The 22,772-nt window shown below is 35.9% G+C and overlaps 1 protein-coding gene across 1 annotated transcript; it reads right to left on the reverse strand.

The window, feature by feature from the left end:
- Positions 1–19,646: 19,646 nt before the first annotated feature.
- LOC114756874 (pentatricopeptide repeat-containing protein At3g54980, mitochondrial-like) lies at positions 19,647–22,338 on the reverse strand. The gene has a single exon (XM_028945814.1). The coding sequence runs from the start codon at positions 22,336–22,338 to the stop codon at positions 19,897–19,899; it is 2,442 nt and encodes an 813-aa protein (XP_028801647.1). The 3' UTR covers positions 19,647–19,896.
- Between the last annotated feature and the right edge of the window lie 434 nt (positions 22,339–22,772).

Consider the following 22,772-nt stretch of genomic DNA (forward strand, 5'->3'; position numbering starts at 1 on the left):
GGTTTGATGTCAATACCAACAGGGGTAATTTTTTTTTATAGGAATGGAATGACTCTTGAACCCTTTTTAATTTTTTTGGGAAAAGGGTTAATAGGTAGGCTATCTTTTTTGTAAATGATGTTAACTAGGTAGGATATGTTCTGTAATCTGAATGACAAGAAAATATTAGGCGGTGGGTTAATCTTAATGTTAACTTGTCATTTGGATATCAGTTATGTAGCTTCTGTCATGGGCCTACTGGTTTTTGATAAATATTATCACTTCAGTGGTCAATTCCTTTACAGATGTAGTAAAGTCTGAATGTTAATGTGAAAATCCTATGATGGGTAGGTTATCCTTTTTGTAAATGATATTCACTGGGTAGGATATGTTTTGTAATCTGAATGACAAAGAAACATTAGGTGGTGGGTTAATTTTAATGTTAACTTGTCATTTGAATATAAGTTATGTAGCTTCTGTGATGGGCCTACTGGTTTTTGGTAAATATTGTCACTTCAGTGGTCAATTCCATTACCCATGTAGTAAAGTCTGAATGTTAATGTAAACATCCTATGATGCTCTTCAGGAGTACTTCTATGCTATTTTGTCAACAGAGATGACCTTTTGTTTAATGCCCTCGAGGGAGATGGTAGAAGTTGCCAATGGATATGACTGGAGTGGTTAATGTCATTAACGATGTTGTTATTCACATTACCAATGTTGTTATTATCATTTCCGGACTAGTAAAACTCCCTGAAAATATGTGTTACTTGACTTTGAAATAAAGAAAGTGGAAGTGGAAAAAGCAGAGTGGTAAATATCATCACTAAAGTTGCAATTAAGATTTCCAATGTTGTCATTATTACGGGGTAGTGAAATTTCGTGAACAATTTGATGCATAGGTTTGAATTAAAGGAATCGGAAATGGGAAAAGCAAAGTGGTAAATCGCATTAGTGAAGTTGCAATTAAGATTTCAAATGTTGTCATTATGATTACGGGGGTAGTGATATTCCCTAAACAATTTGATGCGTGGGTTTGAAATTAAGGTGGAAAAGAAAAAAGTAGAGTGGTAAATATCATCACTAAAATTGCAATTAAGATTTCCGATGTTGTTATTATCATTACGGGGGTAGTGAAATTTCATGAACAATTTGATGCCTAGGTTTGAATTAAAGGAAGCGGAAATGGGAAAAACAGACTGGTAAATATCATTACTGAAGTTGCAATTAATATTTCAATGTTGTCATTGTCATTACGGGGGTAGTGAAATTTCCTGAACAATTTGATGCGTGGGTTTGAAATTAAGGTGGAAAAGGAAAAAGCAGAGTGGTAAATATCATCACTAGAGTTGCAATTAAGATTTCCGATGTTGTTATTATCATTACGAGGGTAGTGAAATTTCGTGAACAATTTGATGCCTGAGTTTGAATTAAAGGAAGCGAAAATGGGAAAAACAGACTGGTAAATATCATTACTGAAGTTGCAATTAATATTTTCAATGTTGTCATTGTCATTACGGGGTAGTGAAATTTCCTGAACAATTAGATGCGTGGGTTTGAATTAAAGGAACTGGAAATGGAAAAAACAAGCTAGTAAATATCATTACTGAAGTTGCAATTAAGATTTACAATGTTGTCATTTTTATTATGGGGGTAGAGAAATTCCCTTAACAATTTTATACGTGGGTTTAGAACATGGGGATGCAAATGGGGAAATTGTAGTGGTAAATCTCATTACTATAGTTGCAATTTACATTAACAATGTTGTGATTTTCATTACCCAGGTAGTGAAATTCTGCAACAAAATTTATATGTGGGTACGAACATGCAGTAGCAAATTGTAATAGTGAGGTGGTAACAATCATTACAAAAGTTGCAATTTTCATTACGAATCTTGTGATTATCATTACCGAGGTAGTGGATTTCCGTTAAAAAAGTGTTACTTAGGTATGAACATGCAGAGTTGCAAAAGACAATAGGAAGATTGTAACTATCATTACACAGGTTGCAATTATCAGTACGAACATTGTCATTATCATTACTGGGGTAGCGAAAATGGATTAAAAAAACGTGATTTGGGCTTGAAAGACTTCAGATGCAAATGGCAACAGTGATGTGGTAACTATCATTACAAAAGTTGCAATTCTCAATATGAAAGTTGTTAATCCTATTACTTGTGTAGTGAACCTGGGTCCAAGTGGATGTAATTTGGGGCATAAATAATGAACTTGTAATTATCATCACGAAAGTCACATGACATGTTGTAAATACCATAACTTTTTTACTCAAATTATCCCAAAAAGGATTGCAATTAGGCCAACAAATGACAGCCACTTACTACCTCCAACCATAAGTCAAATATGTTCACAAAAAACTAACACTGCTTTCACAAGTACTATATGCCTAATCTACATAATGTTTCCTGTTATCACAGATGCCGTCTTTTGGTTAGTGTGGTGGCTTGGGTTGATGAAAGCAAGCTTAATGCTTCATCACGTCTTGAATTAAGCTCATGATTGACTAGCCACCACATGAGGTTTTGTCGGAATTTAGCCACTTGTTCATCCGTATAGTCAAGTATCTCACCAGGCTTCCATTTACTCAACCATATTAATACATGAACACCTTAGTCTCGCCTGCACATGAAAACATCCCAACGATGTAAAAGAATGAAAATAACACATTGGGCTGCTTTGAGATGTAATAATATCAACAACATAAACCACTCACAAATTGTTTTGTTGTAGAACAAGAGCCCAAATGATATCACTTATTTTCTTCTTCCCAGTGGCATTAGACTTAACTATCTCAATAATGTTATAAAATCTATTCCTTTGCACAATATCATTACGCAATTGTAAATAAAAGGTAAATGAAATGTCAATCATAGAAGATGAGTTGCATTATCCTTACACATTCAGTGACCACGGTCATCATGTCATCAATAATTACACCCTTCTTCTTGCTCTTCTTCTTACCCTCTAAATTTGGCTTCATTGAGTCCAGCACATAGAAATTCATTGTGCTAGACTCAAGCACAACACAGAACCAGTGAGCGCCAACAAGTGTGGGTCCAAAGATCAAATCACATTTTCCTATGTTGTAGCCTACATTTTCAAGTAAAAATTGATTCTTCCGTTTTGTAGCATCCGACAGCTTTGGGTTAGCTGCCATTATTGCCTAAAACATGAACATTTTAGCCATTTATCAATATCAATCCACAAAAAAACTAACATCTCAGCAAGCTTACCATAAAGTTAGCATAAAAAATGTGCTGCTTCACCTGCCCTTCCTTCTCCATATTAGCCATTAGAGTCTTGCACACAGTTGACATCAGCTGTACACAAAGAGATTATTGTTTTGATGAACCCAAAACACAGCATCTACTAAACAATTAAATGACCTAATCACAAATATTCTACTTACCCGGTTACCTATTTCTCAATTCCACCAAGTGTCCTTAGCTAATCCTGAGTGATATCTTCATCAGAGATTTTCACCAAAGGCCTAAAAATATGTTGTCAATGTCATTATGCATATAGTCTATTAGCACAAAACTGTAATGAATATGATTACGTGGATAGTGGATATGTACATACATGTCACCCTCCTTGCTTGAACACATACGGGAAACTATGTCATAAAACCGGTCCTTGTCATCCATGGGCCTCTTTTGCCTCTTAATTGGTTTTGTCAAAATCCATGGAGAATTGATAGTGGATTTCATCTCCCTTTATGACCTCCAGAGTTAACATCCCTTGTCCATAGGGGAAAAGGGCAGGGGAGACTCCATAATTTCTTTTGTGTGCACCTTCTGCTGCAACACCGATCTCATCACCCCTATCTGAGCCAATTGCATCATCGTCTCCCTGATCATCTCCCTCATGGAACTCATCTCTATCATCATCTTCGTGATCAGACTCATGTCCATCATGATCATGGGGGTCCTCATCGCCAAATGCATCATCATCTCCCTTATCATCATCTGGGACGTCAATAGGGTCCTCATCATCTGTGGTCAAATTATTTTCCTCTATCGTTATCTGCACCTTATCCAGCTCATCTTCTATTACACTTATAAGCCTCATAGTGCTTAATTCGATCTAAGCCATCAATCATCCATGCAACTTCTGTAACTCCTGCAGCAAACAATTTAAAATGAGTAAACACTTTTTTCATGAGATTATTTGCTAATGAGAATGAAAATTAGTAAGGAAAGCACATACCGGGTGCAAATGAGCCACACTTCTACGTTTTCCTTCATCCTTCCCATTTCTATCCATACTTCCCTTGCCTTTATACAGTAAACCCCTCTTGCTTTCCCTCTCTTTCTTTTCCAGCTTCCTTATCCTCTCATTAGTCTAGAATTGAATAGCATTTAGGGACCCTCTCTCAACAGTTTTGGATAGTGGGAAGTGCTCAGCAAAATATAACTACAACAGTAAATCATTAACTTCCCAATTCCACAAATAAAGAAAACAATAAATTAGAAGCATAGGTCAGAAATTCATACCAACAGGAGGTAGATGCATCCTCCCACATTGCAGCTTCCTTCATCTTCATCTTCGTCTTTCTTTGCTTTTGTGTCCACTTTCACATAATCTCCTATCTCTTTCCATAAGTGCTTCACAATGTACGTGGCCCAATCAAATTGGTGAAATCCCTTCATGGTACAGCACATGATTCTTATTAGCTTGTCACTCACAATTGTTTGTGAAATAGGAGTTAAAAAACTCCCAAGTGTGTACAGCATAAACAAGAACTCAAACTCATCTTTCTTTTGCCCAGATTTAATGTCATTGAGTATCTTCGTATAAGGGACTTTACCAAATTCATCCTTCAACCTCTGGTATGTCTCATCATCATCACATACGTCTATTTTTACCTTCTCCCCCAAGTGGGGTACACCCAACAAGTTTGCAACATCATTTGCTTCTATTTCCTTTATTATCTCTCTTATTAGAAATTGATGGATAGGCGGATCATATGCTCAAAGCACACATACTATGAGATCATGAGGAAGTCTCTCACATCCAATGTCAAGCAAATGGCCAAAAGCCTAAATTTTGTACCCTCACTTTCAAACCTTCATCATTTTTTTATAAAGTCCACTAATGACTTAAATTGCTAAACCGAGCAACGAGTGCTAAAAGCCACTTTTTTCTTCCTCTTCTTCTTCATCCCTTCCTTTCTTGATTGCTTCACTCGATCACTGTATTTCTTCTGCTCCTCTGGTGTCAACCGCTTCCATGCCTTTGATGCCTTTTTCACTTGTTCAGACATATTCTTAAACTTCTCCCCACCCTTAAGAAATTCTCGTCTAAACAACATGTAGCCATTCTTCACTTCTTCACTTGGCCCTCCTTTTACAACAAGTATAAATAACTAAATCTGGTCGGTTGAACAGCTCAACTTTCTTTGCATTTCAAAAAAGTTGTCATTACCATTTCCAGTGTAGTCATTCACATTATAGGTGTTGTTATTTAACCACAAAATGAACCTCGACTATTTACTACTCAGATAACTAAATTTGCTGATCACGTAATGAATGTTATTGCTTCTTTCTCACTTCACATAACAGAGCAGAAAATAGAGACTAACGACATAATACATTTAAGAACAAACTAAAAACAATCTAATCTTACCAAACCTATATAACTCAACTACTTAATTCCTATTACAACTGCATATTACTGTTTGTCACAGTCACAGTTACTTCGCCAACCTCCTTCATGACAGCTTCTCAGCACTTCAGCGACCTCTAGCTCTTCAATCTTCAAATGAGCATATTAATCTCTACCTCTTCAATCCTCAAACCAGCAGATTAAAAAATAAATGAATATGCATCAGAAGTTATTCTTTTTTGATGAAATGTTAGAAAATTTACATCTTCAAGTAACTTATATTATGAAAATTACTACTACACAGTGCCACAGATGACCAAGTAAATAATAGCAATACATAAGAAGGTCACAAAGGTTATTCTCACTTGGTACATACTGAAATGAATATGCATGTTCATCCCTAGGTAAATTGCACAGCTAAATGACTGAGGTTATTCTCATTAGGTAGCTTTATCTTCAAAACAGAGTTCTACCCATGAAGAGTCACCCCTTTCAATTTATTTTACAATGTTAAATTTGCATAACCAATAGTGGGATATAGCTTAACTCATTTTAGTCCCATACACAATGCTAAAAATGTGCAATGTCCATTACACGGACAGACCAAACAAGGGGGCGGAAATAGGAAGCATCCACTGGCTCATATGCAATAGTGGTCTCAATTTATGGGCTTCTAAAAAGTAGTGTAACAATCATAAACACACACGTATATTATGCCTTCCAACATTACAGCAACACAGCAATCAGAGAACAACAATCAGAGAGATATCTCGTCAAACATGGACCGAGTTATATGAATCAGAGCAAGCAAACAACTTCTGTAATTCCGTCACACACAGAAGCACCGAGTTTTAATCTAATCTACCTTTACATTCCATTTTAAGCCTTTACCATTGCTTCCCCCACTTTACAACCAACATTCACCGTTTTCCCCAAATCAAAACACTCCAATCAGACAAGTACAAAACGGAGAGATTTAGGTGGCTTATCGAGGTCGGAATGAATATCGACTTCTTCCTCTACCAGCAACGACCTTACAGGTGCTCTCCCTTGGAATCTCTCTCTCTAGCCACCCCCTCTCCCTTCTGAAGATTGAAGCTTGTCATTGGTTTATTGCTTCTCACTACGACCCACAGAAAAGACGAAGAAGCCTGACGCTATTCACATTCCTCGTTCATAGTATCCTCAACCATGGCAATGTGAGACTTGCGAGAACCATATGCAGTTTTGCCGAGTGTAATGTGGGAGTTCGGAGAACCCTATGGTCTATGCAGTTTCGCCGAGTGGAGAACCGCCAACCAAACTCCAGTTCCGTTACACAATATTCCGCCCTCTGATTCCCGAAAAAATTGAGGGTATTTCAATCTTTTTGGTGAATTATCTAAATTCCATATTGATACTGTTAGAAACAATCTCACCTAAGAGGGGGGTGAATTGGGTGAGTTACAAAAATTTAAAATTAAAAGCGTGCAAGTATTGAATGAAACAGAGAGTCAGAGTAAGGAAAATTTTAACCGCAGAGAGGAGACACAAGATTTATACTGGTTCGGTCTAAACCACGTGACCTACTTCCAGTCCCCAGAACACCTCTGAGTATTTCACTATTTTCCAAGATCGACAGGGCTCTTGGTGCCTCGGTACAGTAATTGAATCGCTCAATCACTCCCCCTTACTCCCGTAAGGATACAACCCCTCTCAAGAGTCCACACTCTTGAGTGTCTCTCAAGTTTTAATAAACGTAGTGAATGGCTCTCTTACAGAGTGAATTCAATGATAAACACTGATGCTCAGTAGTAATGTGAAAAACAGAGTATTGAATGCGTAACTGAATAATCGCAGGTGGTAGTTCAGGTATTCAATCTCTTCATTAATGCCTCTTCGCGCCTTTTATAGTTGATATCGTTAAATAGCCGTTAGACGGAAGGGCTTCTAGCCGTTGTGACTTCGTTTGCGTGTTTCACTGGTTTTAACGGCTCCGCCATTAATGCGTCTGAGTTTCTGACACTGTAGGTCGCAGTCTACGTAATCCCGTTGAAGAGCCGTTGCACTCGTTTTCATTAATCTGCATATTTCAAACTTAGAACAAATGAGAGTTTTGTGGTGAGTGCTTTAATCTTGAATACAGAAAGAAAGCTAATCTATCATTCAAGGATTTGTGACGAAATCATTTATCAGTAAGAAGAACAAAATGTCATTCTGGTTTAGTTTGATCGAAAAAGTGATCGATTACTTGATGATAGATCAAGTTATCGATAACCAGAATGAAGACTTTTCGAAGTAGATCACTAAAATTATCGATCAAGTGTTGGATCATTGACTTTAAGAATTATCATAGGAAGAGGAAATCATTGCATGATCGAACAAGTGATCGAACATATAATTGATCGAACAGATTATCGATAATTTAAATGTTATTGAAATGAAGCTTCAGTCATTGATGATCGAACATCTTATCGATAAATGTATGATGGATAATATTATCGATAAAACATGGTTATGTAAATAATCAAAGAAAGACACAGGCTATTTGAAATGATCGAACAGTTGATCGATCATTAACTATTCGAACAAGTGATCGATAATAGTGAAGAAAGAAGTTTAATCCTGTAAGGTAAAGGAAATGATTATCGATCACGTTTTGTGAAAACATGAATTCCGGGGAATTGAATGATCGATCATATTATCGAAAAACCAGTGATCGATAACTTGATCGAAAATTAGTTCACCATAACTTAATGCGAATATGTCAATTCTCAGACTCTTTATCGATCACGTTATGTGAAAACTTCTTTAAGCAAACAAGTTAAAGTTATCGATAATGTTATCGATAATTTAGCTGTAGCAAAACTGAGTAAGAGTAGATAAGGACATTGATTTTTCGATCATGTGATCGATAATTTTGTGATCAATAAAATTATCGATCTATCAGTGAACTTGATCACCTGCATTCAGAGAGTTAGAGCATAAAGTTCGAGTACGTAATCGATAAACAAATGATCGAAAATATGATCGATAAACTTGTAACAGAACTAATGTGCAGAACAAGTAGAGAGTGTTACCTTTTATCGAAGTCGTTATTGATGACTGATTTATCGATAACTTGATCGATAAATACACTTCAGATTTGGGTCTCTTATCAAGCGAACAGGTTGAGCTCATTGGAGTCTTTACACTTTTAGCATTCTCCATTCCGAATTTCTTCAGCAACTCCTTTACATATTTCGTCTGGGAGATAAATATACCGTTCTTCTTTTGTTTGATTTGTAATCCCAGAAAGAAGTTTAATTCTCCCATCATGGACATCTCGAATTCTCCCTGCATAAGCTTAGCAAACTCTTGACAGAGATCTTCGTTAGTAGCACCGAAAATAATATCATCTACATATATTTGAACAATCAAAAGATCTTTCCTATTTCTTTTAATGAAAAGTGTGGCATCCACTTTACCTCTTTCGAATCCTTTTTCTATAAGGAAGTGGCTAAGTCGTTCATACCAGGCTCTGGGCGCTTGTTTCAAACCATACAAAGCCTTTTTAAGTTTGTAAACATGATTTGGAAAATTTGAATTTTCAAAACCGGGAGGTTGTTCGATAAACACCTCTTCGGATATATAACCGTTCAGAAATGCACTTTTAACATCCATTTGAAATAGTTTGAAATCTTTGATGCAAGCAAAAGCCAAAAGAACTCGTATGGCTTCCAATCTAGCTACAGGAGCATACGTTTCTTCATAATCGATTCCCTCTTCTTGATTATAGCCTTTTGCTACTAATCTGGCTTTGTTTCTGACAATCTGAGCTGATTCATCGAGCTTGTTTTTGAATACCCATTTGGTGCCAATGACTGGATGGTCTTCTGGTCTGGGTAGCAATTCCCAAACTTGATTTCTCTCAAATTGATTAAGTTCTTCCTGCATCGCAACTATCCAGAATTCATCTGATAGTGCTTCGTCAATATTAGAGGGCTCAATGTGAGATATGAAAGCAGAGAAAAAGAACTTCATTGACAATTTGTCTCCGGGTTTTGACCCCTTCATTGACTTTACCGATGACTTGATCCAGAGGATGATCTCGGTTGTGTCTCCATGCCTTTGGCTGCTCTAGATTTTCTTGTAAAGAGGGATCGTTTAAAACATCCCTGTTTTCTGAAACGGTTTCTGAAAATAATTTGTTCGAGTTTTGTTCAAATCTAGTTTTTGAAAATTTTGAACGATTTCAGCATCATCATCTACAGGTTTCGAAATTGTTTCAGTTTCAGCAAACACCACATGAATTGATTCTTCTATTGTAAAGGTTCGTTTATTGAAAATTCTATATGCTTTACTACGATTAGAGTAGCCAAGAAACAAACCCTCATCAGCTTTAGGATCGAATTTACCCAGGTTTTCTTTGTTGTTGTTGTGGATATAGCATCTGCTTCCAAAGATCCTTAGGTGTGACAAATTGGGTTTTCTTCCCCTGTACAATTCATATGGAGTCTTCCCGAGCAGTGTTCTGATGTAGGCTCTATTTGAAATATAGCAGGCTGTGCTCATTGCTTCTGCCCAGAAAACTTGTGAGACCCCTTTCTCATTTAGCATTGCTCTAGCCATCTCCGTGAGTACTCTATTTTTTCGTTCAACTACTCCGTTTTGTTGAGGAGTCCTTGGTGCAGAAAAGTTGTGGTCAATTCCATGTTCCTCACAATATTCTGCAAATTCGTTGTTTTCAAATTCTCCTCCGTGATCTGACCTGATAGACACAATAGATATACCTTTCTCATTTTGGACCTTTTTGGCAAAAACAATGAAAGCATTAAAAGTTTCATCTTTAGAGGAAAGAAACAAAGTCCAGGTAAACCTTGAATAGTCATCAACTATTACAAGAGTATAAAGATTTCCCCCGAAGCTTTTTACTCTAGATGGACCGACCAAGTCCATGTGAATCATTTGGAGAGGTCTTTCAGTTGAAACTATCTTCTTTGATTTAAATGAAGATTTTGTTTGTTTACCTTTTTGACAAGCATCACAAACATCATCGCGTTCATACTGGATTTTTGGTAAACCAACAACTAGATCCCTTTTTATTAATTTTGAAAGTTGATTCATGTTGACATGTGCAAGTCGTTTGTGCCAAATCCAACTTTCCTCCTTTTTACTAATAAAACAGTTTTCAGAAGTTTTAGAATCAAGTTGAAGTGTATAACAGTTACCGTCCCTCGGAGCTCTTAGCTTCGTATTCAATTCTTCTTTCTTCAAAGGTAGATCATCTTTGCTTATGATTAAGCACTCTTCAGAATCAAAGATCACCCAGTTGTTTTTGTCCGCACTCTGACTGACGCTTAAGAGATTATGACATAGACCTTCCACGTAGTACACGTCTTCGACCTTCATGCCTATACTACTTCCGATTTCTCCGATTCCAGCAATTTTTCCCGATTGGTTTCCTCCGAAGCTTACTTTTCCTCCGTCTTTTGGTTTGAGTGATGTAAACTTCTCAGTGTCACCCGTCATGTGTCTGGAACATCCGCTGTCTATATACCATTTATTTGTTCTGGATGCCTTGAGACATACCTGCAAAAATTACAATCATGTTTTAGGTACCCATACCTTCTTGGGTCCTTTTTGGTTAGTATGAGTTATTTTTGGTGCATAAGTACCTTTGGGCACCCATTTTAATGTTCCGTAATCTCCTTTCTTCTTATAGTAACAAGAAGAAGTTGAATGGCCTTTACGGTTGCAATGAGAACAAAGTGCAAAAGGATTTGAGGAATGCACAGAATTCCTAAAATATGTAAGATATGATCTACCACTATCTTTTTCTTTCCTTTCGATTTATCTTGGGTTGGATCGTATCCTATACCAGTCTTGTCCATAGAGCATCGTTGAGCTCCTAGAATCACCTTAAGCATTTCGCTACCTTTGGTGAATTTTTCTAAGGTTCTGGTAAGATCTTCAACCTTTCTTTCATTCTTTTCACAACTTTTGCAAGTCAAAGTCGAGTCTGAATTGACTTCAACCTTTGATTGTTGATCTTCTAAAAACTTTATCCTTTTCTTAGAGCTAACTAACTCTTTTGCAATTCTTACTAATTCTAAATGTAAAGCATTGTATTCGGACTGCAATTCATCATAAGATGGTTCAGAAATTATTACCTCGTCTGTTTCTGATTCCTCGTTTTCTTGGGCCACTAGACAGATATTAGCTGTCTCTTCATCATCACTTCCTTCTTCTTCATCGGAGGAGCTGTCTCCCCAGATTGATGTGACGAAAGCTTTCTTCTTTCTGAATCTTTCTTTCTTCTTTTCTTTGTCCTTTGCTCTGGAGAGTTGGGGACATTCCGCCTTGATATGTCCTGGCTTCTTACATTCGAAGCAAATGATTGGATCCTTTGATTCGTTCGGATATGAGGAAATTCTGCGTTTCGGCTGAAACTTCTTTCCGGTTCTGTTTTTGTAGAATTTCTTGAACCTCTTGACTATAAGGCCCATTTCATCATCATCAAGATCATCTTCATTTTCATCTTCGCTCTCTTGAGTTTTAAGAGCGATGCCTTTCCGGTTTTTCTCGTTCATCTCCTTTTTGTATTTTTGCTTGCTCTCATATTCAGCAAGGCTCCCGAACAGTGCTGCAACAGAGCCAATGGATTCTCCTTTGGTTTCTTCAATAGCTGTTACTTTCGGTTCCCATTCTTTTGTGAGACCGCTCAGTATTTTCCTCACTTGATCTTCTTGACTATATTTCTTCCCAAGTGCAGTGAGGTGGTTTATGAGATGTGAGAATCTGACTTCCATATCTCGGATACTCTCTCCTTCCTTCATTCTGAATAACTCGAATTCGGTAGTGAGAGTGTTGATTCGACTCTGTTTTACACCGATGGTTCCTTCATGAGCTATCTCCAGAGCCTCCCACATTTCCTTCGCGGTTTCCAGGCTTGAGACTCTGAAGTATTCCCTCTGACTAAGCGCACACGTGAGTATGTTGATAGCTTTGTCATTTAGAGTCACCAGCTTCTTATCTTCCTCGTTGAACTCCGTGGACCTCTTGGGTACTTGCTGGCCATCTATTGTGTTCATCGGGACATAGTTGCCGTGTTCTATTACATCCCACAACCCATACTCTGTAGCCTTAATGAAGATTTTCATCCTCATTTTCCAGAAGGTATAATTTTCTCCACTGAAGCCTGGCGGCTTAGATGTTGAGCATCCTTCAGGTAGCACGCTATCTCCAAATCCTGCCATTTGATCTCTCTTCGGACTGTTAAATCCTTAGTGAAGAGACCTGCTCTGATACCAAATGTTAGAAACAATCTCACCCAAGAGGGGGGTGAATTGGGTGAGTTACAAAAATTTAAAATTAAAAGCGTGCAAGTATTGAATGAAACAGAGAGTCAGAGTAAGGAAAATTTTAACCGCAGAGAGGAGACACAAGATTTATACTGGTTCGGTCTAAACCACGTGACCTACTTCCAGTCCCCAGAACACCTCTGAGTATTTCACTATTTTCCAAGATCGACAGGGCTCTTGGTGCCTCGGTACAGTAATTGAATCGCTCAATCACTCCCCCTTACTCCCGTAAGGATACAACCCCTCTCAAGAGTCCACACTCTTGAGTGTCTCTCAAGTTTTTAATAAACGTAGTGAATGGCTCTCTTACAGAGTGAATTCAATGATAAACACTGATGCTCAGTAGTAATGTGAAAAACAGAGTATTGAATGCGTAACTGAATAATCGCAGGTGGTAGTTCAGGTATTCAATCTCTTCATTAATGCCTCTTCGCGCCTTTTATAGTTGATATCGTTAAATAGCCGTTAGACGGAAGGGCTTCTAGCCGTTGTGACTTCGTTTGCGTGTTTCACTGGTTTTAACGGCTCCGCCATTAATGCGTCTGAGTTTCTGACACTGTAGGTCGCAGTCTACGTAATCCCGTTGAAGAGCCGTTGCACTCGTTTTCATTAATCTGCATATTTCAAACTTAGAACAAATGAGAGTTTTGTGGTGAGTGCTTTAATCTTGAATACAGAAAGAAAGCTAATCTATCATTCAAGGATTTGTGACGAAATCATTTATCAGTAAGAAGAACAAAATGTCATTCTGGTTTAGTTTGATCGAAAAAGTGATCGATTACTTGATGATAGATCAAGTTATCGATAACCAGAATGAAGACTTTTCGAAGTAGATCACTAAAATTATCGATCAAGTGTTGGATCATTGACTTTAAGAATTATCATAGGAAGAGGAAATCATTGCATGATCGAACAAGTGATCGAACATATAATTGATCGAACAGATTATCGATAATTTAAATGTTATTGAAATGAAGCTTCAGTCATTGATGATCGAACATCTTATCGATAAATGTATGATGGATAATATTATCGATAAAACATGGTTATGTAAATAATCAAAGAAAGACACAGGCTATTTGAAATGATCGAACAGTTGATCGATCATTAACTATTCGAACAAGTGATCGATAATAGTGAAGAAAGAAGTTTAATCCTGTAAGGTAAAGGAAATGATTATCGATCACGTTTTGTGAAAACATGAATTCCGGGGAATTGAATGATCGATCATATTATCGAAAAACCAGTGATCGATAACTTGATCGAAAATTGGTTCACCATAACTTAATGCGAATATGTCAATTCTCAGACTCTTTATCGATCACGTTATGTGAAAACTTCTTTAAGCAAACAAGTTAAAGTTATCGATAATGTTATCGATAATTTAGCTGTAGCAAAACTGAGTAAGAGTAGATAAGGACATTGATTTTTCGATCATGTGATCGATAATTTTGTGATCAATAAAATTATCGATCTATCAGTGAACTTGATCACCTGCATTCAGAGAGTTAGAGCATAAAGTTCGAGTACGTAATCGATAAACAAATGATCGAAAATATGATCGATAAACTTGTAACAGAACTAATGTGCAGAACAAGTAGAGAGTGTTACCTTTTATCGAAGTCGTTATTGATGACTGATTTATCGATAACTTGATCGATAAATACACTTCAGATTTGGGTCTCTTATCAGTAACTCGATTGTTTACCTGATATTATCGATCAGTTTATCGATAATTTCCCATACTCTTATGTGATTTTTACGCTAGCGATTATCGATCACTTTATCGATAAATTATTCATCGAATAGTTCTTCGATCAAAAAGACTACTATAGACCCGATTTACACTTGATCATTTATCTGAAACCTTAGCGATAACTGATTGCTCGATCAGTTGATCGATCAAAATACTTAACCCTGATATTCTGACTTGTTATCATCAAAACTATAATCCTAACAGATACCCCATGCCCATTTTGTGATTTCAGTAATTTACATGCCCATTTTGTCATTTCAGAATTCAACAGTCATTTTCTTATCATTTTTCCTAAATTATAATCAAAAGTTTTTTCAAAAATAAAATGTTTTTAGAGTCGTGTGAGGTTTTTAGAATCTCTGTAGGTTTGAAAGACTATTTTTCCATATGAGATTATGGGAATTTCTACAAGAAGTGTAATAAAAAATTCTTTCAAAGATAAATATTTTCTCTAAATAAAAATACAAAAAATTGTTTTCATATATTAAAGAACCCAAACCCAAAATATCTTTCTTAAACAAATAAATAAATATTTTCCTAAAAGACATCAACCAAGTGACACACATTTTTACCCACGAACTATATGGGTTTTAATCCCCTTAAATGGTACGTAGGCCCTTAGCTTTTATCCTCTGTCAAGTCTTCCTCCGTAAATAAACTATTTTTTCCTTTTAATCTTTTCCTTTTTGTAAATAAATTTTTTTTATTTTTATTTCTTTTTAAAGGGTAATTAAACTATAATAATAGGTCATATTATATTTGAGTAATTAACTTAGGATAATTATTCTCTTAAACAGGTATTGTGGAGTGCCTAATATCTTTCCCACACACAATCGACTCCCCAATCCTATTTAGCTTTTGTAAACCATACTTTTTAGGTTTTCAAAATTATCCTTTAAAAATTTTGGTAGCAACTCCTTGTTCTTTCCTTTTACGAAAAGATCACAATTCGGGTGCAACAGTTTACCGTGAATAACCCATGTTGTCTAGGTCCACAAGAAATATTAAATGGAAATGAAATTAATAAAAATAATAAAAGAATAATAGTAAAAGAAAAAAATCCTCCTTGATTCTTTTTTGGAAGCCAAGTTTGAAAAGTCCATGTAGCAAATCAAAAAAAAATTAAATAAGAATATCCTCCTTATAATAAATGGCAATAAAATTAAAGATGAGAATTTAAAGCCGATGACCTCCAAATTAAGAAATACATAATGGATTCTTTACAAAAGGAAAATAAAATATTCAAAAATCAAAAATCAAAATCCATCATTTAAAATTATTATCTCCTTAATGTAAAAATATCTTTTCATGTCATTATTGTGAAAAATTTAAAAAACAAAAACAGAAATAAAAATCACAATTGATGATAATTATTTGTTTAAATAGGAAGTCATATTATGAGTCACAGTTGAGGAAAAAACAAAAATAAAAAGAAAATTGGAAAACCCTAACTTGAGCCTATAAATAGGAGAGTAATGGTTAGAAAAAGACGTATAAAGAGTTCTTTTCTAAGAAAGAAGTGCAAGCCACACACTTTCGCCACATACAATTGACTCCTAAACCTTGTTCGGTTTTATAGACCATTTTTTTAAGGTTTCCAAAGTTATCCTTTAAAAACTTTGATGGCAACTCGTTCTCTTTTCTTTTTACGAAAAGATCACAATTCGGGTATGAAAATTTGGCAATTGTAGTTGGGATCAACTCCATTAAATAGGTAATAACTAAAATGAAGTCTTCATAATAACCTCCAAGGCCCCACAGGAAAAATGTTAAAAATTTTCACTCACTAAGGCACTCACCGACAGGTTTACAGGGCCAACATGTGTGTGAGGTAGATAGTGTGAGTGTTTAGTGTGTGTGGAGAGCATAGAAACTTGTTGAGCTAGCTCTTACCTCACCCTTATATGCTAATTAGATCACAAAATAAATAAATAGAAAGTAAAAAAGACAAATAGGAAAAACATGAATAGAAAACAAATAATATAAAAATATAAGAAATAAATAAAAGATAAATAAACAAATAAAATAAGTGTAATAAAAATATAACTAAGGCCATATTATTTTGAATGATCAATTTAAATGAGCTTGACTCTCTACAAGTCTCCAGTGCAGTTGTCAAACTGTCACACTCAAATCATAATCTTTCTGTGAAAGGAAAGGAGAAGAAATCACCACCAAAATGTTTAAAGGATAACTTTGAAAACCTAAAAAACATGGTCTACGAAAACTAAAAAGGGATCAAGAGTCAATTATCTTGTGGGGTGTCTAACATCTTTCCTACATAGTCGATTCCCGAACCCTATCTGATTTTCATAGACCATGCTTTTTAGGTTTTCAAAATTATTATTTAAAAACTTGGTAGCGACTCCTTCTCCTTTCCTTTTATAGAAAGATTACAATTCGGGCACAATAAGTTGTCAAGCAAGTCCCTTACACTTGTTAATGGCATTCTGTACCAAAAATATGATATAAACCAACCATTTAATCTCATATCACTTTCCATATTCTAATCACATATGCTTTCAGCTACAATTTGGTTATATAATAATTTTTTATTATAATTTGATATGATATAAACCTAATATTATCTCAGAAATTAAGTTGTCAACTTAAGCTCATGACTTGCCAATAGCTTCACATTGACATGTTAAGGAACGCCCTTACACTTGTCAATAGCATTCTGTGCAAAAAAATTCTGATATAAACCTGTTATTTAATCTCATATCACTTTACATATTCTGATCACACATGCTTTTAGCTTAAATTCAATTATATAACATTTTTTGTCATAATTTGATTTGATTTGGATTGAGCTATCAACTGATACCCCCTGATATCTCAATAGCTACACATTAACCTGTCAACAGTATTCTACACAAAAAATTCTCACAAAAACTTATTATTTAATATCCAATAACTTTGCATATTCTAATCACACATGCTTTCAGCTTACACTGGGTTATACAACACATTTTTGTTATAATTTCATATAGTTTGAACCTAATATTATTTCAAAAATTAAATTATCAACTGAAACCCCTTGACTTCTTAATTAGTTCATATTGACTTGTCAATCCACACCTTTACATTTGTTAATGGCATTCCACAAAATTCATATATAAACCTCATATATATTCATTTCAACACACAATCTACATTTCAAAACCTTCATCAATCACATAGATCATATCAATACACATGAATTATACAATGAAGTCATTACACTAATTATAAAATTAAGGTTCATTGTCCAAAATACAAATTAAAATAACATATGTTGGAGTTTTTTTTTTTCCTTCCTCTTGCTTTGGCGGTTCCACGTAGCAAAGTCAACAGTTCATCACCATACAAGTTGTTCTTTAAATGACCTACTCCCCCTTAAGGTTGTCTTCTTTTTTCTGCAATTGATGCTATCATTCTTCTCAATCTTCATATGTTGAACCTTCTTTTATGGTTCTTATTCTCACACTATACCCAACATATTGTATTTCACTTTTTTTACTATTAAATTCTCTCCCTATACGAGGGAAACAAAACAGATGCTTCCTATTTGAACTCACCATCTTTTATATAAACCTATGACAAACACTTGTTATTGACAAGTAAAATAGTTATATTGACGACCTTCGATGCATCTATTAACAACACATTTTGCCTTCGCATAATAGGAGTTCTAAGACCAAAAACTTCTGCCACATTCATTCATTTTCACTAGGCACATAGAAAGAGAGCATAATAGACCAAAAAACAAAGCATAAATTCATAACCCTATCTACACATAATGAAACAACACCTAAAATGATTAAGAGAACATACAATTAAAATGGGCCAGCCACTCCACATATGAGCCAAAGCATATCCCCAGTACCGACACACCCACATCTAATCAAAATTCAAATCAAGATTAAACTTTTATATTATAGGGAAAAAGAATATAAATGTTGTGAATGATCAGACCTACGAAGACAATGAAGCAAAAAGATAGCTCCATTGGAATAATGAAGATAATAGCACTAATTGTAAAGCTTGTTACCTTACTCGTGTGCCAGAAAAAAATGCGCGAACTGACATCTCTTTTCTTTTCTTTTCTTTTCTTTTGTTTTCCTTTTCAATCAGTGAGGGCAAAAATATCTTTTCACAATTCCAATGTTTTACTCACAGGTTCGTGGGAACTTTACATTAATTTCAACATTAGAAAGGACTCTATAGCTTGGGACTTGTGTGTAATTTTTGTTTTTATGTGAGCTACCTTTGCCTATATTACAAATTATCACAAAGGTTTATCAAGAAAAGGTTAAGTGTTCGCTTCGACGAAATCCAGAACTACAAAACGAGACATCACCAATAATTCACTTAATTCATCTATACATTAATTGATAGCAATAAAACATGAACAGAGTTTCTTTAGTGTGAAAAGATGTTACCATTATTCATATCCAGAGATATAACAGATGCACAAGATTCAGTCTTAGGCTTTATTGTTCTTAATTTCTTAACAATAGAAACAGCCATAAACTTTGAGGGTCAACTTCAAAATAACAAATAACAGTACCCTACATAATAGACCAGAAACAGTTCCAGAGCAGAAACAAGTTCATAATAAAGCTCTTCACATGTTTAATAAGAGAAAGGAAAAATTGATGACGACCATCCTTGTCTCGTCACAGACGCATAAAACTTAACAGTGGGGAGAATAACTAACTCTGACACAGAATCAGGTTCTATCAGTTAGCCAAGCACCAGCACAAAACATCATCCAACACTTTTTCCGCAGAGAAAATTGAAGTAACAAAATTAATCTAATCCAAGGAAAAGAAAATTACAGGTTTCGTCAAGATCACACCTGCTTGGGGCCACTGTCAGCTGCTCAAAAGCTAACGCTGTAGCATTGAGCAATTAAAAATGTCAGGTTTCAAATGGCTTAATTCTCTGCGGGATATCTGATCCACATTACACTCTTGAACCTTGGCCAAACAAGACTCCAACTGACAGAATTCATTTATACTTGCTAAAACCATAGTTGAGTTCAAACGGAACATCAGATTGAATCCATTATACTCTTGATCCATCAGAGGAATTCCAACAGAGAAAGAATTAAAATTGTACTCAAATGGAACTGCAATCTAAAGGAAAATAATTTCAACTTAGTTTCTAGGTCCTAAGGTTATGGAAAATAAGACTTGTGAGACATGCATCAACATTGGATTAGATCCTGTTAATGCAAATTAAATCTAACCAGAGGATTTGATCCCTTGAACTTTCCATTTACGAGCATATCATAGGAAGTGTCATCAGGCACAAGACCTCTATCAAGCATCTCGTCATGCAATCTAATTGCCTCTTGTAAATTGCCCTCCCTAAAGAGTCCAGAAATTAAAGTGTTATAAACAAGAACAGTAGGAGTTATATTACTCATATACATTTCTTCCCGGATCTTTAGAGCATTTGATACTTGTCCTCGTTTACAGAGTCCATTTATCAGAGTAGTGCACATGATCATATCAGGCACAACACCCTTGGATAGCATCTCTGAGTAAAAATTTGAAGCAAGGGCCAATTTACCGTCTTCGAGAAGCCCAGCCACCAATGTTGTGTATATTTGTAAATCGCATGGAATTTTCTCATTAATCATTTTCTTGTGCAAATTCAATGCTTCTTCCATATTTTTCAAATTTCTAAAACCACTGATCATGCTATTATAAATAACGGTGTTAGGAGACAAACCAACCTCCAAGAGCTCAGAAAACAGTCTGCAAGCATTTTCCATGTCTCGCTGTTTGCAGAACCCATCAATAAGAGCACCGTATGCAGTAATATCCAATTCAAAACCAACATTTCTCATATCATCATGCATTTTCAAAGCAAGACCAATGTCATTGCTTTTGCAAAGTCCATTAATCAAAATGGTATAAGTGATAACATTTGGTGGGATTCCATCTTCAGACATCTTCTTATACACAGACAATGCTGTAGTGACTGCACCTTCCCTGACATATCCATTGATGATGCAATTGTAAGTCCTTAATGTAGGAACAAAACCCTTCTCAGCGAACTTGTTCAACATATTCCTTGCCTCAGACGTCCGACCAACTTTACACAAGCCATTTATAACCGTGTTAAAAGTGAAATCTGTTGGCGCAATTTTTGCAGCCACCATTTGGTCAAACAGATTGAGTGCATGTTCAGAGTCACCTTTTGTGAAAAATCCATCTATTAAAATAGTATATGTATAGTAATTTGGTTTTAAACCTGCTTTTAGAATCTCATTCATCACCCTAACTGCATCATCAACATGACCCTTTCTACAGCTGCCAAGTATCATGCTGTTGTAAGAGACTATGGAAGGCACAATTCCCTTAACCATCATCTTATCCCACAAATTATTAGCCTCATTAATCTTGCCCTGATCACAGAGCCAGGATAAGAGGACATTATATGTCACAACATTAGCAGCACCATGCTCAAGTGCCTCATCGAACAATCTATTTGCATCTTCTTGCAAATCCTGTTTCAAGAATCCTTTTAGAAGGCAATTGAAAATAAAGGAAGTAGGCTGGATGCCCATGAGTTTCATTTGGGAGAAAATTTCATATGCCTTCTCCATATTCCCAATCTTAGAGCACCAATTGATCAAAAGAGAGAAAGTATCCTCGTCAGGAGCAAGTCCAGCCTCAAGTGTTTCATTGAACAACTTTAATGCAGTAGTAATATTCCCCTGCATGCAATACAATTTTATCAAACTTTTTGTGACTTTGATGTTCATTGGTATATTACTGTTCACCATCTCATCTTTAAGCCTCAATGCCTCTGTGACATTTCCATGCTTCGCACAAGCACCAATGGCACGTGTATATGTGCCCTCAGAGGGCACCCAACCCATATCTTGCATCTCCTTCAGTAGACTACACACCAACATTAAGTTAGGCCACTTGCAAGCAGCTTGAATAACGATGTCATATCCCAAAGCATCAAGTTTTGGCCTTCCAGCCCTAAACTCTTTGAAATACTTTTCTGCCTTTTCATGATACCCTTGTATTAAACATGCAGACATTACTTCATCTAGTGTAAAACAATTGCCATAGATTCTTCTTCGAATCATTTCATCATACAAATCTAGTGCTTCATCAATCATGTTCCCCTTAACCATTGCTTTCAAAAGGCGATTCATAAATTGGACCCAAGGATCAATATTTTGATTTACCATCGTTTTAAAACAATCAACAGCATCTTTGAGTTTATTAGCTTTAACATAACTATTCATTAAATAGTTGACAACCCGAGAGCTTGATTCAAGCTTGTACGTTCCTGCACACTCAACTAGTAGTTGCACAAATGCACTAGGAGCTAAATCTGAATGACCAACAATATAGTTGCCGAGCAGATCCTGAGCAACCCCACGAGTCTTGGAGTGAAATGTCAAAATATGAAGCAACAAACAGAAAGCATCAGCGGTTTTTATAGAACCCCATTTACATTCTATTCCCTTGAAGAACTTTAAAGCTGCTATGGGCTGGTTCTTGTAACTTAATAGGGTGTCCACGACATGCTTTGAAGTTGAAACAAAATCACCCACGATGGGTTCAATGAAGTCAGCATTTGGCAGATCCTCACAACATAAGCTTTCATCCAAATCAATTGCAGATGAAACTCCTTCCATATGATTCGATTTCGATGTGATTTGCTCAGGATAATTGTCACTTGAAGTAAAAGTGGAATTTGATGTTTCCAGGTCTACATGAGGCTCACTAGGGAGACGTGCCTTCGAGCACAAATTGCTTAATCGTAAGAAAAAACGAAGCCTGTGCTGAGGGATCAATGACATGTTGGTGGAAGGTATCTTCCACATTACCTAAATTGTTTGGTGAGTCATTGTGAAAAAAGAAAGCAAACCCAGAAACACAGCAGGTGGCTACAATTGCAGCGAATACAGAATGAAACAAGTCCGCAGCAGAGTCAGCTTCTCTCCACCAACCCTTCCCTCTACTGCCTCTCCACTAATTCAAAACGCACTGTTTTGCTTCCCAAAACAAAATCTGAGCTGTTACATCTAGCCACTCAAAATGGGTCCTTAATTGCAAATTCCTTGCAGTT

Source organism: Neltuma alba, unplaced genomic scaffold, assembly GCF_004799145.2.
Source record: "Neltuma alba isolate B1F8T4 unplaced genomic scaffold, ASM479914v2 tig00001412_pilon, whole genome shotgun sequence".
Classification (NCBI taxonomy): domain Eukaryota; kingdom Viridiplantae; phylum Streptophyta; class Magnoliopsida; order Fabales; family Fabaceae; genus Neltuma; species Neltuma alba.